This window comes from Diabrotica undecimpunctata, chromosome 1 (genome assembly GCF_040954645.1).
Source record: "Diabrotica undecimpunctata isolate CICGRU chromosome 1, icDiaUnde3, whole genome shotgun sequence".
NCBI lineage: Eukaryota > Metazoa > Arthropoda > Insecta > Coleoptera > Chrysomelidae > Diabrotica > Diabrotica undecimpunctata.
In genome coordinates this window covers 201,282,051-201,304,579 of record NC_092803.1, presented here as the reverse complement: position 1 = coordinate 201,304,579, position 22,529 = coordinate 201,282,051, and the positions used below count along the sequence as shown (strand labels likewise).

Below are 22,529 nucleotides of genomic sequence, written 5' to 3'. Positions count from 1 at the left end.
AAAAACTACAAAAAATAACTTAATACTTTGAATTGCCTATCCTCTATAACTGCCTGTAGATGTCGGCTCATGCTGTCTATAAGGTTGCAAATATCATCTTGCTAAATGTTTTGCCGTTCCTCTTCTAAAGCCAAGCGAATTTCGTTAATTGAGGCTGGTGCGACTTTGAGACCTAATATTTCTACCAAGCATGTCCCAGACGTGCTATATTGGGTTCAGATCTGGCGAACACGCTTGCCAGTTTATTTTATTAATACCAACCTCCTCTAAATATTGCGTGACACACATTGCAGAGTGGGATCGCGCATTATCTTGCGTTAATAGAAAATCATCGCCGATATAGTGAGAAAAGGGTACTATAGAGAAAAGGGTAATATACCGGTGTCCAGTCAACGAACCCTCAATAAATACCAATTCAGTGTGCGTCTCTCATGATATTCCTGCCCCTCCATGGCTAACGCGGGGACTGAAAGCGCTCTCCGCAAATCTCTCTCCAGTTCAATGCCATACCCGTTCTATTTAATCTGATGAGTGGAGACAGTATCTCGACTCATCCGTAAAAAGAACATTACTCCATTGTCCTAAATTCTAATGTAAATTTTACCTGGAAAATTGTAGTCTAGCCACTCTGTGCCGTGGAAGTAATTTGGGAACTTTGCAAACCAAATTCATGTAATCTTCGGTGAACTGTAAATACACTTACACTATTGCCTCGAACCTCTTGAAGTTAATTTATTGTTTGCACGGCTGTTAAATGACGATCCCGCAAAGCGTTGACTCGTATAAAACGATCATCTAAAGCGGTAGTTTTGCGTTTCCAGCCACTTCCCGTTTTACGTTTGTTTCAGTTCATATAAAACGTTCCACTACCCTTTGGACGATAGAGAGATGAGTGTGTAGTACGCTAATCACATATTCATAATTTCGCCCATCTTCAATCAGAGCAACTGCTTTCACACAATCTTCGACACTAAGAACCATGATCAATCATATGTAAACAAAATGTAAGTGTCAATATAACATAATAATAACAGTCGCCAAAGCCACCTCGTCGTATTACAAAATAACTATAATAACTCGTAAAAACATAATCATACTAAAAAAAAGTCCTAAATTGTGGGTAGCAAATTCATTTGGCTCTAAAAAATGAACCAAGGCATATTTTGACATGAAACAAAAAACACAATGCTTAAAAGACATGGTTGTAACAGAAAAATAAGTTTTTACGAAAATTTGCAAACGAAATTATTCCACAGAATGTTTTAAAGTTAGGGTAATAAAACCACGTTTTAATTAACCCCGAATAATAAGTCAAATACAAAATTTTATTAAAAAACTGACTATACTAAATTAAAATCTATAAATTTATACACAGTGTGTTAAAACAATCATTAAAATGGGGCTAAAAATAAAAAAATTAAAATACTTTGAATTTGAGCAAAATTTTCTCCGTTGCGTATTTTTGCATCTGAGTGTCTATTATAATATATATATATATATATATATATATATATATATATATATATATATATATATATATATATATATAATGTCTGCCTGTTTTATTCTAATTTGCATTATAAATTAAAATAAAAAAAAGGTAGTTTTACTCGCAATAGATCCAAAATCCCTATTGTAAAGATCTTTGTGCGATTCTGTACGTGACTACCTGTTTGTACATGCCAAGCACATGGCGTGAAATCTTAACCATACTGCACTCTCAGAGTAACCTAACTATAGACTATATTCTTTCATATTTGCCAATAAACCATAACGATTATATTCTAATTGTTGCTATTTGCGTCCATACGAAGCCATGTTAGAGTTCTTTCCTAAGATAGAAGAGATTTATTTTCACGTTCAGAGCGACTGTGAATAGCCGTTCTGAAGAGCCCTTTTAGGGCGAAATACTTATAAGCTGAGACACAGACTCACTATACGTTAAATCAAATCTTAACTGTCTTTTTTCCTTTTATTCCGATATACTCTGTACGGCTACTAGAAACCAATTCGCTAAGGATTTTTGCTTAGTTGAGGAGATATGTTGTGGAATGCAATTTTTAGATTTCTTATGTCTCTATCAACATCTTTGTTAACGTCTGTTTTGCCTTGCAATTCTTAGACGGCACAGATTAAAGATTTAATATCAGATGTCGCTATTTGCGTCCATACGAAGCCATGTTAGAGTTGTTTCCTAAGACAGAAGAGATTTATTTTCACGTTCAGAGCGACTGTGAATAGCCGTTCTGAAGAGCCCTTTTAGGGCGAAATACGTATAAGCGGATATACAGACGCACTATACGTGAAGTCAAATATTAACTGTTTTTTTCCTTTTAATAATAATATTATGTAATTATAATTTGTTAAGCAACTGTTTAGTCTTTAAAAAGTCTATTAGGCTCTTGGCTCGGCTGGAACAGTTCAGAAGTTCTTTTTAACTGTGGATTATATTGTTAGCAATGCAAGTGGCCTGGTAGTGTTGACATCGTGTGAATATTTGCTTGACGATAATACCTTTAACTTGGTCAAAATATTCTATTCTTAACAACGTTATTCTAGGACACAGAATAATACGGAAGTAAAATAACAATTAGCAAAGTACTTATATGAAATATATAATTTATTGTAAATATTACAAAGAAAAGGTAAAATACATTAAAACAATCCTTGCTTAACTTAATTTGCTTTAAATAGGCAGTGAAGTCATAGTTACAAAATACTCAGCTACATTGTTAAACGTTTCAAAAGCTGTTTAAAATTATTGAAATATGTATTGTTGAGTCTTACGTTTGATCTACTGTTGACACAGTTGTTTTGACGTGACAACGTCTTAAATTAGGTTGTGGCTCGGAGTCATTCATGAAAAAGTGTAACGCCCGCTCACGTCTGTTACGATGAGTCACCGAACGAGAGAGAGGCCCGCCGGACCGGCGAATGCCTTGCGTCTCTCTCCCACTCAAACATGATCGGTCCGCTGCGCGCGCAGCACTAGATAATTAGGCGCGTTGAATCGGTGCGTGCTTCCGTGCTTGTGTCTCTGTCTTTCTCGAGCGTTCTTGGCGTTCAAGACACATTACAGCAGAAACACTTCCTTTCATTTCATATTTCTCCTATCATCGTCCTATCCTCAACAAAATCACTCAAATAGAAATTAGTTAAGTTTAAGTTTACATGTACAATGTTTTAGTAAACAAAATATATTTCTATAGTTAAAATTTGTGCAATTCTTATTTTCATTCAATTCCTTGTTCCTATTGTGCAATTTAATAATATTCATATCAATAAATATTCTACCGAGAAAAAGACGTTGTCACGTAAAATCTTCGCCCGTAAAACCGACTTTACAGGCAACCGATTTTTTTAAAGTGTATTAGATGTCTGGAAAAGACAAATCAGGTAAATCAGCAAATAAGTTGAGAGGGCGAAAAAATAATCACGTATGGTGGGATTATTAATATAAGGAAGATATGGACAACAAAAGTGTTGTGGTACGCAATGCTACAGATAGATGCAACAAATAAAGCAGTGAAGAGTACAAGGAAGCAAGGTCCATCTCCAATAGATTTGAGTTAGGATAAAAAAAAATTTTGCGACATGTTGAGAAAATAAAAATTTTAAAATAACAAAATAAAGATTATGAACTTACGGACTTCACCCAATGACTTATTCCTAAAAAGACAAAGAGGAAAATAATCTCAGGAAGGAGAGAAGGTGATTACAAGATTTAATACCGATTAAAACTAAATCAAGCTCAAAGGAGGGGTACAAGTGATCGTGAGACTGAAAAACGCCATTGGAGACGATCAACTAGCAGCAGATCTTTTAAAATCAGATGATAAAGATTTTGTTAGGGCTCCTGAGCGTAACTTGCTCTGCGATTTCTTGGACAAAAACAGAATGACCAAGAAATATTTTCCAGATAAGTAATATCGCTTACATTTCAACTATTCAACATTTTAACTATTAATCTCGTATATACAGTTATGGCAAGTAAAAAATCTAACTTAGTTATGCTATAAGGAGTAGACTTAAATGTTTCGGGACCTAAAATTTCTATTCCTTAAATCGGGATATTCTTATAAGTTAGCATTTATAGAGAAAATACCATATAATCGTAATATCTAACTTGACTTGGTAAAAGTAAACAGTTCCAGAACCTCTTTAAAAATTTTACTATCCGATAACGTTACTGCCCTCTTATCATAAATAGAATTATCTTTCGTCATCAAATAAAATCGAACGCATTTCAATTAAATCTTCTGTTAGAATTTCTCTATAATAACTGTTGCCTAGAAATATCTTAACCATAATATCTGGGCGACCTTCAAACAAAAAGTAAGTATAATCTTCATCATTTTTTAAATGATCGGTATATATCACATCCGGTATTAGCATAATACTTTTATCTACCATTGAATGTACTTTGATAAGAAACCTCAGTTTCTTATACGCCTCATAAAACTCCCCCTCACTGATAATTTCGCTCGCAGTATAACCCCCTTTTTCAATAAAACTTGAGAAACACTGATAATAATAATCAAACAGATCTTGAAGATATTCGTCCCGAAAACTTTTTCTTGTATTCATATATAAGAAGCTGAGTACATCATACACTGGAGGCTGTAAACCTATGGATTGAAAATCTACAATTTTGCAAGAAATTATGTTGTTATCTCCATCATACTTAAAAAGAAACTTATTAGCCCATAAGCAACCATGAGATATGACTGACCTGTAGTTTTTGATGTTATCACTCATTTCTTTAGGTATTTTTGAAAGACCTCTATCAAATGCACTAACAAATTCTTTTTCGGATATTCTATGATCAGGAAGAAAACTCGTGAGTTTGCGTAATCCCCTTACTACATATTGACAGTGTTTAATAATTAATTTGTTTAGGTCAATGAATACCGTATCTTCAAATATTTCTGGAAATGCTTCCTCTAGTTTATATTCCCAATCAAGATCTTTTGATTTATTTAATTCAAACAGGATAGAGTCGGCATGGAATCGTGCCATGGTTTTCAGACAGGCTCTACAATGATCCAAGTCCAAATACTTTTCTTTTTCAAAGATTTTATAACCAGATACATCAAGATCTTCTAATACAACAACATCTGACTCACAAAAATAACTTTTGCAGATGTAGTCGCAATCAAAACCTTCTTCTTTTAGATACGGAACATACAACTCATAAAAAAACTTTTCTTTTTCGAACGCAGAAGTCTCTTCGGCTATTTGGTACATTAGTGAGTTTAACTTGCTAATAATTTTTATAAAAAAATTCGCTTTATGTTCTTTTTCATCTATTTGGTAGTTAACTGTTAAGTAAAATTGTTCTTTTGCTATTTTATTTTCTTTGGGACGTATTGAGTAATTATGTATTTTAACATCTGTGGATTCTGCTGTATTTTTAACTATCTCTTTATTTTTCATTTGCTGTAGCTCCGTAACATATTTATTTATTAAATCTTGGAGTTGATTCTCATTTAAAATAGACTCCTCTTCAGAATTCATCTGTAACAAAAAAAAAACTTTAATATAATTTGTGAATATGTATGTTAGTGTATGTTTTTGGGTATGAACCCAAAGATCATATTTTTTAACGTCCAGTTAAATAATGGGCTAAAGCTATCCCTGAAATCTTAAATACCTAAGTTTTTAAGGTTTTAACATAACTTTTAATACCTTTCAAAAAGTTTTAATAATTAACATCCATGAACACTGCATTTTGATTAAAGGATTCCCTGAAGGACCCCACGTAGTATTCTACGTTACATATTTGGATATTTATTGTTTTTTAGTTTTTGGCTCTAGTTAAGGCTTTTAAGTATGGCTATAAACTTGTTGAACGATCTAGTATATACAAGACTAGTTTTTAAGTGACCTTGATTTCTTCAATGATTATATTATTAGCTGGCACTGCCGGCAGCCCGGCGCGGCACTTAATCTGAAGCAACCAAAGTTAGTCGACAATTGTTTATTTATTTATGTGTACTAACAGTATTACAAAAATCATTTTATACTTAAAACAGAACAAAAATGTTAAAATGTTAGCGAAACCCTTAAAACAAGCTGAGCTTGAGGAAATAATAAATAATTTTGACTTTGACAGTGATGATCAGAACGATAGGAAAAATCACACTCAAGATGATGATTAAGACCCCGATTTGTGATATTAGAGGACAGTTCATAAGTAATATTCATAAAAAACGATAGTAAAGAATAAGGTTGCAGAGAAGATGGAAAGTGACCTTATAGACGAGAAAGTTAGAAGAAGCAATAAAATGTGTACTGAAATATCGAAACGTCTATGGAGCTGTGACCCTCCTCTTCCATCTCGACGTTCTTCCAGAAATATTGTTAAAGTAGGATCGTTTTAGCCTATCGCATAAGTAATAAAAGTGTCTGTTCAGATTTGCCTCAGGTAGTCAGCGGTTCTCAAATTAAAAATGTACGGTTTTCTTTATTTGATAGTACGACATTAGGGATTTTGTTAATAAAATAACTTTGTATTATGTCTTATAATAATTGAATATCATCTTGGAATTCTGTTCGATCTTCTGTCAGCATTTGTTCATAATATCCGACCCATAATTCTGGGGTTATTAGAGTTAACCTACTGCATTCTTTTCTATCTGTTCTACTACCTCTAATTGTTTTCCAGGCTTCTTTACTTCTTGCTGTACCCATAAGATTTTCTACGTTATCGGAGGCTTCCGATTCCACATCTCATTTTTGGCTTTATTTACCTCTTTTTTTTACTTCTTTGTTTAAGCTGTTGTACTGTTGTCGATAGTAAGGGTCCTTTGTTGCTAGCCATTTGTTATACATATTCTTCTTCTTCCCCACAAGATCTTCTATTTCTTTATTCCACCATTCATTTCTATTTTTTATGCTATTCACTTCTCCAATGCAGCTTCGTCAAGAGCTTTCATAATTTCGTTGTACGTATTAACTGGTGAGGAGTAACAAACATCGTGCAATTTCAGATTTAACCTCATTCGATACAGAAACTGGGTAGACTCATTTTCAAAACCTTGTAGATTATATCTCTTTGTTGAAATGTCTTGCAGTATCATTGAACTTTCGCTTTCATTTTGTCGTTGGCTTCCTTTAAATGTAAATAGTAGTGACGCTTTAAGCAAATAGTGATCAGATCCACATTCTGCTCCTCGATGAACTCTAACAATTAACTTTTATTGTGGAGTTTTCTTTGCATATACAGTAATCGATTATTGATTTCATATTCCTTGTTGGCTGAATCCACGTGAATTTATGAATATCCTTGTGCTGATAATATCCATTCATTATCTTTAAATTTATATGATATTTTTTATATAGTAGAATATTGTTAGAATGATTAAAAGGAGGGCTTTTAATGTCTTGCAAAACTGAGAGGGCGTCTGTTACAATTACCACAGAAAAAGATAAATTCATCTCGCAGCAATCTAAAGCTCTTACCAATCTAAAGCTTAAGTCTAAGTTGCAGAAATGTGGCGTAAAGATGCATCAATTCGTCGCAATACAGTTTCAATGCCTCGTAATAGATTTAATTAGGTAGGATATTTTATCAGATTTGATGATAAATCAACAATAAGAAAGGCGTGAAACAGACAAGTTTTGGCTGCATGAATTGCTGCTTTTTGTAATTCATTGGAAACTAGTAGACGTAGAAACATTATACCTGCATAATTTGCAAATTTACACAGACAAGCAACCAGAAGCACAACCTAAGAAAAACAAGGTTTCAGAATAGTAACAGATTTATATGGCACTGGTCGACGAGTTACTACAGATTATTTCTTTACGTTCCTAGCCTTGGCCGAATTTCTTCTGACCAAAAATCTAACTTTGCTTTGAACTGTTCGCAAAAACAAATCCGAGACTCCAATGTAACTTACCAGTTCTCAAAATTGAGCTGTTTTCTCGTCTGAATTTGCCTTTTCGGATCAAGTTGCCATGGTATTTTGTGTGCCAACTGTTTGTTCTGAATACGCAACATCAGGTTAAGTCTGATTCCGGTAAAGAAAATAAAAGACCATAAATGATTATTGTCATACAATTCCACCAAAGGGGCAGTTGATAATGTGTATAAAATGATTCAGGAATATACATGTCCTCGACACACTTCTAGCTGGCCTTATCGACTATGTATGACCCTTTTTAATATTATTGCCCTAAACAGATTCATCATATACATATGTAGCTAAGAATCCAGATATCATGCAACGTAAACTGGTAGATACAAAGAGAAATCCTAGCATTTATAGAGCAATGCTGAAATAATATTATACAATCGGTAAAATAAATTGCACAAACTCTAGGTCTTTACTAAATGTTTAAATTAAATTTGACTCTTTAAAAACTAGGTATTGGGCATTAAAGAAGCCCTCAAAATTAATCTATTATTTTTCTTGTCATCCAGAAGGTAATTCTATTACTACAATACTAAAATAAACAGTAAAAATAAATAAGGAAATTTAATTACAACATAAACAACAAACTTTTATATCTGTAATATAGTTCACATATAGGGCACTTTAAAGATAACTCCCTTAAGTATAATAAACGGTGTATGCGACCTAATAAAATAAGTAGAGAATATTAATAACGACACTCCTGATGATGGTAAAATTAAAAGTAATTGAGACACAAGCAGTAGCGTACTAAACAGGCCATAGACGAAGATTTTTTTTATATGTTAAGGTATATCTATTATTCGAAGGTAATTTAGATCATTTAGAAACTGCGAATTCACGTAATAATCACGCTAAGAGGTTTATCCACCTTTTCTAATTTTCTACGGATATTCCTACTTCTTGTGTTTATCTTATTAAAGGATATAGTTGCATTATGATATAATCGTTGTTATTTTTTAGATTTATCTACTTTTTTAAGTGTTTTGTAAAGAATATTTAAAAAATCATTAAACAATTGCTTTAATTCTCCTTCATCTCTTTGTAGAAAAAAGTTAATCAAAGCCAACCCCACTTTTGAACACACACACATACAAATTTTTCTCGTTTAGCTTCTCTTTTGATATTTTTAGGTTTTTAAAAGTTTAACATTACAACCAGAACCAGTAAGAGAAATCCTTAAACAGCTGCTGACAAGACAAGAATTCCCCGATCAGCTCAAGCTCGCGAAACTTGCACTTATACCTAAACCCGGCAAAGATCCAGACGAAGCCAGCGCATATCGGCCGATTTGTCTACTTGACTGTTTAGGGAAACTATACGAGAATCTTGTCAAAAATCGCCTTAAAGACGAGTTGAGGGAAAGAGAAATCATCTCAACTAGATAATACGGAGTCAGAGGAGCAAAATCAGCTGAATCGGCCAGAAACACAAAAATCAGATTAAGAGCTGGCATACCGTAAGGCTCCGTATTAGGCCCGACGTTATGGAATGTACTATATAATGGGGTAATAGACATCGATTACAGTAGAAATAGCATGGCAATAGCCTATGCCGACGACCTACCTATATTAGTAATAAGTGACATGTATCTAGAAATTGTAAACACTGTGAACGACTGCTTTCGTAAAGTAAATAGCTGGATGACGAATAACGACCTGGAACTTGCAGGTAATAAGACCGAAGCGGTCTACCTGAAAGCCACGAGAGCCGAGCCAGATTTGATATTCCAACTAGGTAGTAATGAGCTAAAATCAACGAACTGTGTTAAAAATCTAGGCATTGATTTAGACAGAGGCCTACGCTTCACGAAACATCTTTCGAGAGTGATTAAGAAGGCTTACGAACAGACAGCAGCCATCCAGAGAATAATACCCAATATAGGTGGGCCTAGCAGCAACAAGAGAAGATTGTACCTACACGTTATACAATCGACCCTGCTATATGGAACCCCCGTCTGGATAAATGTACTGCGATATCAAAAGTACAAAGACATAGCACAGAAGAAACCCCTTCTCAAAGTTACGAGTGCGTATCGAACTTCTTCTACCATGGCCCTACAGACAATCGCTGGTACGCTCCCCATTCACCTCTTAGCCAAAGAACGGCATATGTTATATGATAACCGGAACGGTCACTTACCACAGATAAGAGCGGCCCTACGAGAGCAACTACTAGTAGAATGGCAAAGGGAATGGGAGGCACAGACTATAAAATCTAAATGAACCAAAACGCTAATCCCTGATGTAGTGGCTTGGTACAACTGTAAGTTTAAACGAGTAAATTATTATTTTACACAATTTCTGACCAGACATGGATCTTTTAATTCTTACACATACGCTATCAAGAAAATTAACGATAACATATGCCCTACATGCGGCGATAGCGACGACGCTGAGCATTGCATCTTCTGATGTAATGTTTTCGCCCCCGAACAAAATAGGCTTCGTAACAGGATAGGGTTGACAACGTCCAACAACATCCTACAGGTAGCTATGATCAACAAGGAGAACTTCGAAATCATAATAGACCACATAACGGAGATCATGCAAAAAAGACCATATTTGAAAGGGCTAAACAAGCCAGGTGAGAAAGGCTTTTTCTCAGACTACAGGGGATACCTATAAATAAATTTATCTTTACCTCACTTTACCACCCCAAAGTCTAGAAAATTACAAATAGAAGAGCATAGGTTGAAGTGTGTGCTAAGTTTCAAGGTACTAGAAATAGTACAGAAGACGACCAAGTATTCATTTAGGTACGATATGTCTCTGAAGAGGATTTATATTGGTATCAGCACAGATTTTCAACGATTAGTTTAGTTTTAAAATATCTGTTCCCAACTTCCAAAAATAGGCAATGGTAGGTATATATTTCGAAGGGTATAGTTCTTATTCAAAAATCTTCTAAATAAGAAAACAATAGAAAAAAACGACCTTTACCTTTATTATTAAAAGTAAATTGAGTGGTAGTGTCAATATCTTATTCTGTTAACATTTCCATTTAAAAAGGTACTATTTTATGTAATGGTTGAATAAATAACTTTGTACTTATATTAAGTACATACGGTTTTTATACGTTTATGAGTTTTTAGGATGTATGCACTAAATTTGTGTCAGTGATTATGTACATACACAATCAACTTGTAGAGAACAAAAATATTTTAGAAATACTTACATGTAATAAATACTTAGGTACGCAACAGAACAGGTGGGTTTATTATTGTATTTACTAAGCAAACAAATAATTTATCTATACAGGTGTTCACTAAAAGATTAACGCTGATATGGTAAATAGCAGATGTGACTTAATTTTAAAGATCTTCAAAAAGATTCTTTCTTTATTTACGATTTTTTATCTTTCCTATTTGTTTTAGATGCAGATTTAAGACATGCACTTCCACTTAATTAAATTTTTTTCATCCAGATAGTCATATTATCAGAAGTAGTAAGCTTTAGAGAGGCAGTTTCCGTTTTATCGAGCCCCAAATGACCTAGTATGCTAGAGCGTCTTCGAAAAAGTTTCACAGGTACTTCTCGAGCGTTTTGGCATAGACTTATAATAATAATAGTCGACTGTCACTAATCCGGCATTATCAAAATTCAAAGGCTGCCGGAATATTGCAATGTTCGGATTACTGAATTGGATAAAAAACTTAATAATAAATAAATGGAGCATTTCATACAGGGATTAGGTACAACCTATGTATTTGAGTTTATGTTCTACACGGATTTTTAAAACTGAACATATCCCTATTACATTAATTTCATAGTTAACAAAGTTTTAAATAAACCCTATTTGAGGTTTGTCTTTGCGAAATGTGTAGTCCTTCTTTAAAAACCTTTTCTTGCATGTTTAGAAGAATTATAATATCTTTAGTAGATACTCCAATTTTTTTAGTGCATGTTCTACAGATATTGAAACAATTAAATGCTGTATCTGGTTTTACTTTAACAGTTGTAGTAGTCAATGTCTCTAATATTCCTACTAAAGTTTCTTATTCTTCTTGTACTTTTTTATGTATCTCTTCATCTGTCATAATTTGTTCTATTTTCTTTGCTTCCTTCAAGAACAGTATCGTAGGTTAAAGTCCTCCGTTTGTTTATCCTGAGTCTTCGAATCACTTTTAAGCAAGATATTTCGTGTACAGTCTCCGTGTTAGTCTATGGTACCCCAGTGTACCTCCGTGGATAGCTGCGTGTCCCTAGTGCTGCTGCACCCGATAAACATAGTTTTGTCCAGCGATTACGTGATACCATTGGAGCATTGCGACCTGTACCAACAAGCAACAATTTAGCTTGAACTGCCTTTGTTCATCTGGATCTGCGGACCACGGCTCATGTGTTTATTCAGACCGATAAAGTAAAGCTTCCACTTACATCGCCCTATACCCGCCCGTTTAAAGTTTTGGAACTTAATGACAAGCTTCTCATAGTAGATGTTCAAAATGTTTATCAACGAATTTCCATGGACCAACTCAAATCAGCGTATATTGCAGCTACCCAATAGGTACAGGAAGAGAATGCACATGCCAGCCGTCTGTTGAGCAACACAGGTCAACAGAGTTATTCGAAACCAACTGGTTCCTCCCTGGAGGGGAGCCCTGTGGCGGATTGACACTTAACCACCTGCCACACATGGGTTATCTGTGCTGCTGAAGCGAGGGAACATCGACGCTGAAAGACAGGCAGGCAAGAAAACAGAAGAAGACAGTCAGTCAGCTGGTCCCCGAAGACGATTCAACTCCAAAAAGGAAGTATTATGGTTTTCTTACTTGTTTTAGTATGTAGTTTTTCGTTAATAAACCATTAAAGTAGTTTAAAGTGTGCCTTAATTACTTTGCTTTACGAAAATAGGCCACATATTTATTAACATAACCTCTTATTAAGGGATTTCTACAAAATTATGTTACAGAGCTATGTGACCTCGAGTTGGTTTAAAACCAGACTTCTTTGTGGTCACTACTAAATTTAGCTGGCATATTACCACGGTGTGGAATATGTACAAACAAAAACAAAAAAAAAGACATGATCACATAACAATTTTGGTGGTTATACACTATTTTCAATAAAATTCAAAAATTTTCTATTTTGAGAACATTTTGAAACATCAAATTCTTTAGTTTAAAATGTAATCATTACAATTAATTATGGCTTATTCTTATATAAACGCAATATTTAACTTGTATTGATAATAGAATCAAACATCATAAAATCAAATACAGTCTCAATATACTTTACCATTTAATAGGTTAGTCCAAAGGCAAAAATGTTATCAATTACTTTACTGAGTCACTAAAATATCACCAATATCTTAACAGATAATCTTTTGTTATAGATTTGTTTGTAATCGTTTTAATTACTGTAGTTCTAATTTTTTTAAATTTCATTCTAAACGTATATATTTTAAAATCGTACTTTAGTGTATTGAAACTTGTGTGACAACTCACAGTAACTCGAGTAAAATTGTATATTCTAAATTTCTATATGGCAATAACTACTACTACTAGTATGTAAAGCATATAATTAAAAATTCATTGAAAATAGAAAGTCGTCAAAACGTCTGAAAAATATTGAATCGTTTGACTTATCCAGACTTTTATCAGAAAGTTCACAAGGTCCATGACCTTTTAGGAAACCGTAATTTAAAGGTAGATTAACTTCTTAAAAGTGCTATTATTATGCCTTGGGTCACCATGCTATCACCTTGAATCATCAAGTGGGTTTCTCTGGTAACAAAATTTTATGAAGGGAGAAATAATTATTCTACGATTGTCTTACATATTATATATATATATATATATATATATATATATATATATATATATATAATGAAGTATTTCTTGTAAACAGTTATCATAGGGTCTTCTTAATCTTATCGGGAATGATTATCTATATTTGTTTATTTTTGTTAATATTTTTGTACCGAATTACAGGTTCAATCCTATATTTCAAGAGTGTTATCTTACAGAAATAGATGTCCTAAATTTCATATAACCTTGAGTAACATTTTAAAAATCAAAGGCTACCGGAAACAGCAGAGATGAGAGTACTGAGAAGAATTACAGGATATACGGTTGAAAGAAAATTGAAGACATTAGAGGAAAATGTAACGTACAGTGTATAAACGACATACATAGATCAAAGTAGTAAGAGATAATTTACCAATCGGCAGAAGAAGTATCGGATGACCGCGCAAAAGAAGGAGTAACAACCTTCCATGTAGGTATTAATCCGCCAATGAGCAAGCAGAATTGTTTATAAAGGGGAAGAAAAAGAAGAAGAAGGAGAAAAACATAAGTTTGGTTAACTCATTTGCAAAGGGAAATTAATTTATTAGAAAGTGAACAATGAAGAAATACCTCTTAATGATTGAAAATTAAACTATGAAACTCGACTATGAAAGCTCAAGTTGTCTCCACTAACTCATAGACGAGAAGCAGGCGATGCCATATCTACTTATAGAATTCTTAGGGGGATTTTTGGGGAACATGAAACTTTTTTAATATTAGCGAGGATGCTAGAATAAGAGGTGATAACTATAAATTAAAAAAGAGTCTTTAAAACTACTATAAGGCAAAACTTTTTAGTTAACCGTGTTTTTACAAATAAAACAGTTTAAGTAATGACTAGACTTCGGCAAATATGCATATTGCATATTTTGCATATTGTGCATATTTTGGCATATTTGTATAAAAGTTTGCATAAAGTGCATAAAAGTTCAGACTTTTATACTGTATTTGAAAATTTTTAAACCTACCAATTTATTTCAATTCTTTTTTCAAAATTTTGTAGTCATTTTAATTAAGAAATGATCTAAGTACGTAATCTCTACAGGTACAAAACATTTACAATTTCAAAGAAGATCAATTTAAGTAGCCCTCAACATTCTTAGAAAGTCTCGGTCACTGAGGCATTCAGTTATTGGATAATCGCTAAGGGTTCGCTCATTTGCATTTTATGATCTAATCCCCAAATCTATCTACAATTTATTGTATCTTAACAGCAGGTAAACGGCTAATAGTTTTGTTCCTAATTTAGGGATTTTCCAAAATCTCTCAGTTTATTGAATTAGGTACCTAAACATTTCTAATTTGATGCTCAGATTTGTAAATCATTTTTGTTTTGATATTCAAAGCGTAAACACTCGTTGTGCGTAACAAAAAGGAAGATTGTGATTTTATAATGCCTAAAACAACCAGTGCTTCAACTTGGATTAAACCTTATAAAGAGCTGTCTATGGATATGGGAAAAATCTACTGTTCAGTCTGTGGCAAAATTGTAAGTATCTAATATTTTCTATTAAATATCTAATATTTCATACATACAGGGTGTTTCCAAATGACACTTACAACGTTTGACTGTAGATACTTCTCGAAAAATTGAACAAAACGATATAGTTAATGAGGGGTCAAACTTATTTACTTTTCGAGATACAGGGTGTTAAAATTAAAAAAAATTAAATTCTTTTATTTAATAACAACAATAACTTTAAAACCAATAAACGTATTTACTTGAAATTTAATACTCGTAGGTTGTTTTTAAATGAAAAATAGCTTCCTTTAGTGAGAAAAAATTGTCCATGGTACAATACAATGGTGTGTATTTAGAAAAATTTTTCACCTTTACTTTTTTTTATGAAGTCAGCTATTCTAAAACACAATTATTTTTATTGTAATTGAATTAACAAAAAAAAAAACTTTTGTTGAATTTTAAAATAAGTTATATGATGTACTAATGGTTAGTAATAAAAACTAATTTGTGGATTAATACTGCATTTAAAACACTTAGCGAGTGTTTTTTTTTCCAAACCAGTTATTTGATTAACCAAAAACACCTTGTATATTTTTATATTTTAAAGGTTGGGTTAAAATAAAGGTTTTTATTTTTATTTATAGATAGCATGTGAGAAGAAATTTCAGATAGACCAACATGTGAGAACTGCTTCACACATTGCAAAAAAAGGAAAAATAGGAGGAAAACATCAAACTTCAATGGCTAAATGTTTCCAATCTACTTCAAAAAAATTAGATGAGCAAGAAACTTTTAATGAAGACTTGTGTCGCGCATTAGTGTCTGCAAACATACCGCTTTCAAAATTAGCAAATGTAAATTTTAGTTAGTTTCTAAAAAAATATTGCAAACTTAATGTTCCAAGTGATCGGTCTCTTAGAAGAAATAATGTGAACGGGCTATACTCATCGGTGTTAATTAATATTAAGGAAGAAATTGCAGATAATTATTTTTACATATCTGTAGACGAAACCACTGATTCCTCAGGAAAGTATATTGCTCATTTATTGATTGGTGTTCTTAAAGAAGATACCTTACCAAAATCTCATCTTATTTCATGCCAGCAACTTGAGAAAACAAATGCTTTAACAATTTCGCGTTTTATACAAGAAACATTAGCAACTTTTTTTCTTCCGACAACTATTCCTTCTAATAAATTACTGCTTATATTATCGGATGCTGCTCCTTATATGGTGAAAGCAGGACAAAATTTAAAAATGTTTTTCCCAAATTTAATACATGTTACTTGTGTAGCGCATGGATTAAACAGAGTTGCAGAGGAAATACGAAAAAAGTTTCCTCTTGTAAATACCATGATATCCAGTGTCAAAAAAGTATTTCTTAAATCTCCTATAAGAATTCAACTTTATAAAGAAATGCTACCTAACATTCCTCTTCCACCACAACCTATTTTAACGCGATGGGGAACATGGTTAGAAGCAGCTAATTTTTATGCAGATCATTTTGTTAAAATAAAGAACATAATTGATACGTTAACAGATGGAAGTTCCCAATCTCTTTTGGATTCTAAACAAACTTTTCAGAGTAACTTGCTTCAACAAGAACTTTCAATTATAAAATCAAATTTTAGTTTTGTTCAAAAAACAATTACTCAGTTAGAATCACCAAAACTGTCATTGTTCGAAAGTACAGCATTAATAAAAGAATTTGCGTCATGTTGTCGGAACGTTAGAGGTAATATTGGAAAAGATATTTTAAAAAAATTTGAAGCTACTATGGAAAAAAATAAAGGTTACCATATTCTTTCTGAAGTAGTCAGTGTTCTAGCTGGAAATATTTCGGAAACAATTAATTTAGAACCAAATGTTTTGGTTAGTTTGAAAAATGCTCCCGTTGCATCAGTTGATGTTGAACGAAATTTTTCCATATATAAATATATGTACTCAGACAGAAGCCACAAGTTTTTGTTAGAAAATTTTGAACACCACTTGGTCATTTATTGTTACCATAATTCTAAATAAGTTTATTCATACTTAAAAATGATGTAGTTACTTAAAATAAATGTAAATCTTAATGAATAGTAGGAAATATTTAGTTATGTACACTTTTTTTTTAAATAAAATTGTTACTATTTTACGATTTTTTTATTTATTTGTATGCATATTTTGTAAAATATTTGCATATTTTCGGGTAAACACGTGCATATTTATGCGCATATTTTCTACATTTTTATTTGCATATTTGCCGAAGTCTAGTGATGACTTAATGGTTTCTAAAATAACTAGTTAAAAACTGTAAAGTTACGTATAATTTTATGAGCAAATAATTAATTGCAAAGAAGACAATTCTCTCGACACGTGGCATATATTCCAAATAAGATAAGTGCTAACATTAGTCAAATTTGCATATAATTATTTGTACTCACCGTGGTTAATTGCACAGGTTTTAAATGAAAACATTAAACCACAGGTAAACTATTGTATGTAGTCGCTCTAGTCGAAAAACTTTATATTTACTGATTACCGTGAACTGTAAATTTAAGATATCATTTACGGAACGGTATCAAGTGTTTGTAAATTAAGATAATAAAATACGTATAATAGATAAAGAAATTGTCAGTGACGTATTCATTTTTTTCTCAAGGAAATGCAGGTGTGGTGGAATAGGATAAAAAATATTTTTTGATTAACTCATAGTACAAGGTCAGTTGTATATGGACTCTTTTACAGTTTTTTTTTAAATAACGCTAACTATAGTGTATTTTTATGTATGAGAGAGTAATAAAACAATAAATTATGTATGCAAATCAATAAAACTGTTGATACGGGTGACTCAATAAAAAACAGATATTTGTCAACAAGTTTACAGAAGTATATAGGAAAATCATTTTAAATTGAGTATGACCACCAGATATAAAGGTTGGAGCAGAATAGAATACAATAGTTGTGAGGGTTGCTAATCCCTAAATAAGGTTGCCAGTGTCGGAGTGATGGAGGTTAACAGGTACTAATGAATTTGCAAGAAATGTAAGATGTTTATTTTATTGGTTATATATAACCAATAAAAGTTTAATAAGTACCTACCTATTTGCAAAATAAAGTTTAATTCTTTAGATAAAATAAAACGTTTTATTTTATCTATTTGCAAAATAAAGTTTAATTCTTTAGATAAAATAAAACGTTTTATTTTATCTGAAATGAGTGCATTCCACGAAGTAAGGGTTTCAACAATCAAACATTTAATTCTTTAATTCCAGGAATCTACGACAGTAATTGACTAGATAATTACCTTCTAAACTTATTCCATAGAAAATGTGATAGTGGGTTTTTCCATTTTGTATATAGGAAGGTCCAAGTGGCGTATTCAAAATTCTTAACAGTTCACTAAAAGTAGGTACTTCAGTTGCAAGGTGCAGTTTATTGTGTATACTAGTGTTATGGAAAATTTGGAAGTGCTGTGTAAACGCCGAAAAATTGGTCCTCTAACAGTTAATGAAAAAACAATAATATTTAATTGTTTTAAATCATTTACAGACAAACGTTTATGTGAAAGTGTTGATGAGACCGTTGAGTTAGTTAGCAGTACACGTGGTGTTGGGAAATCTACGATTTACAGAGTTATTAAAGAAGAGAAATGTGGTAGTTTTCAAATGCCACGTAATGCTCCAGGGAAACCAAAATTTCAAATAGAATATCATTTTAAAGAAGGACTTCGACGCAAAGTGCATGAATTCTTCTTTAGACAAGAATTTCCAACATTGGATAAAGTTCTTGTCTCAGTTCGAGATGATAAGGATTACCCAGAAATGAGTCGAAGTACGTTATGGAAACTTTTAAAAGAAATAGGCTTCCGCTGGAAAAAGAATCCCAGAAAGTCTATTTTATTAGAAAGAAGCGATATTGTCATATGGAGAAGACATTTTCTAAGAACCATAAAGGAAATGAGAAACCAAAAAAGAAAAATATTTTATCTTCATGAAACATGGATCAACGAGGGTCATACACCAAATAAATTTTGGCAGGATGAAACTGTTACAAGTCAAAGGCACGCTTTTGTAAATAACTTATCTACTGGTTTAAACCCACCATCAGGAAAGGGACGCAGGCTGATAATAGTACACATTGGCAGTTCAGACGGTTTTGTTGAAGGTGGTTTATTAACTTTTGAATCAACTCGTACCGGTGACTACCATGAAGACATGAACGCTGATGTCTTTCAAGAATGGTTCGAACAAATGATAGATCTTCTTCCTAAGAACTGTGTAATAGTAATGGATAATGCAAGTTATCACTCCAGACTTATAGAAGGACTGCCCACAACAAAGTGGTTAAAAAAAGACTTGCAGAATTGGCTGAGTTCAAAAAATATTACGTACCATCCCGGATCTATAAGAAAGGAACTTTATTCGTTGTGTGCCCTTCATAAAGAAAAATTTAAAAAATACGAAATTGATGAAATTGCCAAAAATCGTGGAATGACAGTACTTAGATCCCCATCATATCATTGTGAAGTAAACCCGATTGAACTGGTATGGGCACAGATAAAGAGTGAAGTTTCAAGAAAAAATACCACTTTAAAAATTCATGATGTTAAACAGTTGTTTTTGGAGGCCGTAAATAATGTAAAACCTGAAAACTGGGAAAAGGCAGTAAATCACACTATTCAAGAAGAGGAAAAAATGTGGAAGCTGGACAATATTACTGATAAAATGATCGAGCCAGTTATAATAAATCTTGGTTCTGAAAGTTCATCTTCTGAATCTGATTTGGATTTGTAACAAGTAGCTGTAAGTTTTATATTAATATTTTTATTCATCTATTTAACATACCTTAGACGGTTTTAAAAACTCTTTTTCTCTTTTGTAATTTTTAAAAATTAAAAAAAATGTGAATTTTTTAAAAAACTTTTTTAATGTAGGCCAGTCAGTTCTAATATAGTGTGTGATAAAAGAGGTCACTTTTGTTTACATACACATAACACTTTATAACACTGAAATAATTCATTTATTTTTTACAATTATTCAAAGTAATTTTTCAATTAATCTTGAGCACGCCCATGGAGTGGTCGGAGCTACCAGTTAAAATTATGCTAATTACTCTCTCGTTCATAAAAATAACCTATAAATTAATATTTCTTTTGAAAATTGGACAATTTTTAGTTTATTTATCCCTTGCACATGTTTTATAAATTTCTTTATTTATTTATTGCTCATTTAGTATCATTTGTAAGTTTACTCAAAAAAAATTCTATATCTTAATCTATTTTGATTATAAGTGCCATCAAGAAGTCGCTAACTAGCAACAATATTGTCCAGGTGTCTCTTGTAATATACAAGTAGAACTGGTTTTACTAACAAATGAAGTTTTTTTATTAACATATCAAGGTTTTAATCTGCATAACAAGTTTTTACCTTCATAAAAGTGTCAACCACGTATCAAGTTTTTATTTAGATAACCAGTTCTCATCTACATATCAAGTTATCTTCTTGTTAAATATTTCACGATCCAAAATGAATACTTTATTTTGCGCTGTATAGAATCCTAAATTACCAACCTTAACTTCAAATCATTACCTAAGTCAACCCTTAGTACTTTTCTACACTCCATCTTTACCCTCAAAAATTTCAGACATTATTGAGCAATGCAAAAGAAATTTTTTCATATTTTCGCAATACAAAAGATTTCGCACCTCTCTCTGATTTTTGTTCTCGTATAGAACAAACGTTATTTATTGATTGCCGTATTTAACTGACGCTTTTTCCGCCTCCCTTAGTAAACAACTAGTCACAAAGAAAGATGACTGTATATACAAATAAAATACCGCTAATTCGCTAAAGATAATTAATACTAGTATGAGAAAGAACTGCGTGTGAATATCGCGAAGGAAAACCTGCTATGTAATAACGGAAACCTGCTTATATAAATACCACGAGTATATACAAGAGTTATATTTGTACCTGTTTAATAAACTTGATTTAGATATTACCTGTATGACACTTAATTACCTAAATACCTAAATTACCTAATTTATTTTATTCATTTCGCATATGTACAGTACATGCCTTAATTTTACACTCCTCTAAGTCAAGTTTTTACCTATATATTAAGTTTCATGTATTGGCTTTTACTGGAAATACTTACTTACTTAATCAGTAGACCCATTTGTACCTTTCGGTGTTGGGCCGTTTAAAATACATTAAATTCATTAAATTCATTAAATTCATTAAATTCATTAAATTCCAATATTTGACAGTCTTCTGAGGTGTCCTAGCTCTTAACGAACTTTCTCCATTCCTTCCTATTGGATGCCATCTGTGTTGCTTCCTGCCAAGTCTTACCCTTACTCTGCAGTATTGTCCATCCGGGGTAGATGTCCAAACCATGCCAATTTTTTCTCCTTGATTGACTCAAGTATCGGTTTGATTTTGAGTCTTTCTCTTATTTCTTCATTTCTGATTCTATCAGTTCTTTTTACTCCTATCGTTCTTCTGAGGTATTTCATCTCTGCTGCCTGAATTCTGCTCTGATGTCTTTTGTTTAATATCCAATTTTCTGCTCCATATGTCACTGTAGGTCTATATATTGTTTTGTATATTGTCATCTTGGTCTTTGTTGATATTTCTTTGTTATTAAGGAATCCTCTATTTAGTGCTTGGAATAGTTTTCCTGTGTTTTCCATTCTGTTGTTAAGATCGTCCTCGATGTCTTCTTTGTTGTTGATTACTGTTCCTAAGTATTTGTATGAATTTGTCTGTATTATTTTTTGTTGGTCTATCATTACTTCTATTTGATCTTCCGTCCCTTGTTTCCTTGATATTTTCATTATCTGAGTCTTATCTTTGTTTATTTACTGGAAATATCAGCTTATAAAGCTGATTACGCCAATACTTGACACTAGTGTCAACTACTGTAGAAGACACACAGATCTAGGCCAAGTAGATATCCGTTCTTTTTATGTAGTAAACAGCATTTTTTTTATTGTTATGCTGCCATTCTCAGAAGCAGTAGTTGACACAGCATGTCAACTATTGCAACACAATATGTCAAATATAATTACGGTTTTTTTGTACGTACAAATGCCTCCTGTGAAAGGGAAAATGTTAACTTTTCCTGAAAAAGCTATGGCCGCTGCAATAGAGAATGTTTGCCTTTAGAGACTAAGAGTCTTTAAAAACTATTCTGGCATCCTATGAAGACAACTTGCTTGTAAAATGGATATTAAAATCAGCAGAAGCAAAAGTACCGGTAACAGACTGCTAGATAGTGTACAAACTATAATAAAACGAATGAAAAGGGACACTTCATTTGTTGCTGATCGTCCTGGCCGTGCAAGGTATGAAAATTTTTGAGAAGATATC

General features: G+C 32.5%; 1 protein-coding gene across 1 annotated transcript; it reads right to left on the bottom strand.

Annotated features, from left to right (window-relative positions):
- Positions 1–2,599: 2,599 nt before the first annotated feature.
- Positions 2,600–17,733, bottom strand: LOC140432862 (uncharacterized). The gene is made up of 2 exons (XM_072521005.1): positions 17,598–17,733; positions 2,600–5,517 (listed from the first exon to the last, which is right to left on the bottom strand). Exon 2 carries the CDS (start codon positions 5,515–5,517, stop codon positions 4,213–4,215), a length of 1,305 nt encoding a protein of 434 aa, XP_072377106.1. The 5' UTR covers positions 17,598–17,733; the 3' UTR covers positions 2,600–4,212.
- Between the last annotated feature and the right edge of the window lie 4,796 nt (positions 17,734–22,529).

What these genes read in the sequence shown, in the direction of transcription:
- LOC140432862 (XM_072521005.1), bottom strand. Translation starts at nt 5,517, where the DNA reads ATGAATTCTGAAGAGGAGTCTATTTTAAATGAGAATCAACTCCAAGAT.